The following is a 2,895-nucleotide window of genomic DNA, read 5'->3' on the forward strand; positions in this document are numbered from 1 at the left end:
AGTACAAGATCTAACTTTTATACGATTCCAGGTAAGCTGAAAATAAGAGGTTCCTTTTCAGTCTACTCGTGTATTGCAACGACCGGAATTCAGCTCAAAATTAAGCGAATTTTGGTATAAAAGTGGGGTAAGGCAAAAACGTCGCAGTTTACGGCCGCCCAACTTTACGACCATACGTTCCTGGAATTATCGTAATTAATAAAATTAAGCGCAATAATCCAATTAAGAGCTATACTCAGACATTTTTACTGTAAAAGGGTCGGAATGTGGTTAGTTGCGAAAGTGTTATACCCGAGTTTTGGTGTAAAAAGGGGTTTTGTCTAATATCAGTTGGCTAGTACTGTACGTCTAAAAATATAGGGGCTAAGGCCCTATAGAATACTGTAGCTTAATATAACGTCCTAATCGAGCTGCATGAGGTTTCAGTGAGCCTTCAAGGGTCTTATGGCCTTGACTCAGTGTAATTACAGTGGCTGCAGGGCCAAGTGAGACACTACAGGGCATATTAGAGGCCCTAGAATTATGCATGCCCTGTATTCCCGTCACTTTATGCCGCTGTCTCCGTACTAGAATTCAAATCGAATCTACCAAATCACCGTACACCTCACCTCAACACTCTCCCTCGCCTCCTCCTTCCCCATCCCATCGATATGCACACTAGAATGCATCACACCCCCCGCCACACCAAGCCCATTCTTCTCCGCCTCACTATCAAACAACTGAATAATCAGTACCTCATCAGGTCGCTGATTTGAAATCCAATGCCACGCATGTCCCTCACTCCCACATGCCAAAAACACTTCCTCTTTATGGCTCTCCTCTCCCCCAGCCGATGGGAAAGAGACCTTGTAATCAACATAATCCTCCTTCGGGAAAGTCCTGCAATCAGACAAAGCAAGCGGATCACGCTTCACTGTCTTCAAAGGCCTCCAAACACTGAACATAGCCCAACGCGGGCCATTATAATGATCCTTGAGCTCCGCGAGCGAGATCCCCTTTGCAAGGAGCCTATCCTCAGCCTCAATGATCTCAGAACTCAACTCCGCAACCCTCGCATGGTATTTTCTAATATGCGCCCTCGCCCCATTCGGCGCATAATCCAAATGCACTTTCGGCGCCGGCGAGCCACCCGAACCAACCTTCGTACCCACAAACTTCGGGAACTCAGAAACCTCTTCTTTACTCTCTTCACGGGCGAGGCCGTCGATTTCGATGTGGATGTTGTTGCGCATCACGACTGAGTCTGTGAAGACTGTTTTCCCGCCCGTGACGTCCAGGAGCAGGGCCTCGATCTCCGGGATGTAGATTTCTTTCAGGATTGTCTCGTCGTTCCAGCTTGCGTGGGTGTAGGGTGGGGATTTTAGGGCGGTGAGGTGCCGGCGGGCTGTGAAGCCTTGGAGGTTGAGTTTGTAGGGCGAGTCTTGGCCGAGGTCGAGAGAGGAGCGGATGTCTGTCATGGGGAGGGAGCGAATGTCTCCAAATTCGGATGTTTCGGGAAGGTGGTACAGGTGCTTGCTTTCTGTTGGCTTGATTCCCTTGGTGATATAGCGAAATGTGCCATAGGTGAGAGTTTGAGGCTGTTCCATGCTGCCCATTGTGGAGCGATTGATTTGTTTATCTAGTGATGTTTTCAGTTTGTGGATTCTCGACGAGGTGAAGGAGATGAAGGACAACACCTAGAATGAAAAGACTAAGAGAAGTATATATGGCCAGATCTGAGGGGTGTAAGAATTTAGTGAAGATACGCAGACAAAGATAAGCTGAAGGTGGGGTGATTGATAACGACCGCTGAAGGTTTGTTGATTCACGTGACCTGACCCCTATTTTCATTTCTAAGGTTTAGCTCTCCACCTTTTGGCGACCAGACCATGTCGATCCCTGCGCTAGTTGAAGACAGGTTCTGTGCAGAAATACCAAAACTCTTGCGTGTTCAAAAGACCTTGAGGACGCGTGATAAATTCATCGCTTAAGTCTACCACTGAGAATGCTTAAATAATAGTGAAAGTCTTCGTCGGCCATTCTATCTTCTGTTCCGGATCCGCCGGGATTAACGCCCCTCCCGATTCTTCCGTGCCGGTCACCCTCCCCAGTATCTTTCAAGATCAAAGCTACAATCACCGACCTATACAAGAGAGCGTATGTGGTCGAAGATTTTCAAATATCAAGTTGAAGTTAGAGATAAGTCAGGGGTCTGAACCTCGAGCAACCAAAAACACTTACCAATCAACTTATTATTACTAAAAATCGCGACCGCCGCCTAACAGAGAAAAGGCCGAGCCCTCGATAAGTTCGTCCATTTGGTTGCGAGGCCGCAGAGGCACATACTCATGGTACACCGAAGTGGTGAATCAGTATGTGGATCAAAATCTAACTTTCGAGAAGGACAAACTCGTTGCCTTGTCTGGAATTGCCAATAAGATCGCTGGCCTCCCGAGCTGCCAGTATATCGTTGGTCTTTGGTCCGAAGATATACAACATGGCCTCGCTTGGTGAACTGCAAGGGCCAACGCGACAAAATACAGGACTTATTTTGCGCCCTCGTGGAGTTGGGCCCAAATCGATTGTGCTGGCGTTCTAGATAGAATATACCGGCTACTTTACCATGAGTAGCTTGTGGAGCCGACGACTCCATTGGTTGAAGCTATAAATGCACGTAGCGCGATGGTCAAGCAGGGGATCGGTAATGTTGAACACTAGGTTCCTGCTCCTGCGTGGTGCCTGGACCGTTTTTTAGACGTTCGACCTTTGACTTCCATGGAAAACCACCACAACTAGTTTGAAATCGCTTTTACCGAAAAGGAGGAACCTCCAAATATAAGTTTAAGCATGAGTTTATGCCTGGTGAGATTGAGGCGAAGGGGCTTCCGGCTTTTGGGGCGTTGTGGAATTGTCCAG

At 47.7% G+C, this 2,895-nt stretch overlaps 1 protein-coding gene across 1 annotated transcript; it reads right to left on the bottom strand.

Annotated features, from left to right (window-relative positions):
* Positions 1-386: 386 nt before the first annotated feature.
* On the bottom strand, positions 387-1,736 carry K444DRAFT_613654 (uncharacterized protein). Its single transcript, XM_024880395.1, has one exon. It carries the CDS (start codon positions 1,593-1,595, stop codon positions 585-587), a length of 1,011 nt encoding a protein of 336 aa, XP_024735754.1. The 5' UTR covers positions 1,596-1,736; the 3' UTR covers positions 387-584.
* Between the last annotated feature and the right edge of the window lie 1,159 nt (positions 1,737-2,895).

This window comes from Hyaloscypha bicolor (assembly GCF_002865645.1).
Source record: "Hyaloscypha bicolor E unplaced genomic scaffold K444scaffold_87, whole genome shotgun sequence".
Classification (NCBI taxonomy): domain Eukaryota; kingdom Fungi; phylum Ascomycota; class Leotiomycetes; order Helotiales; family Hyaloscyphaceae; genus Hyaloscypha; species Hyaloscypha bicolor.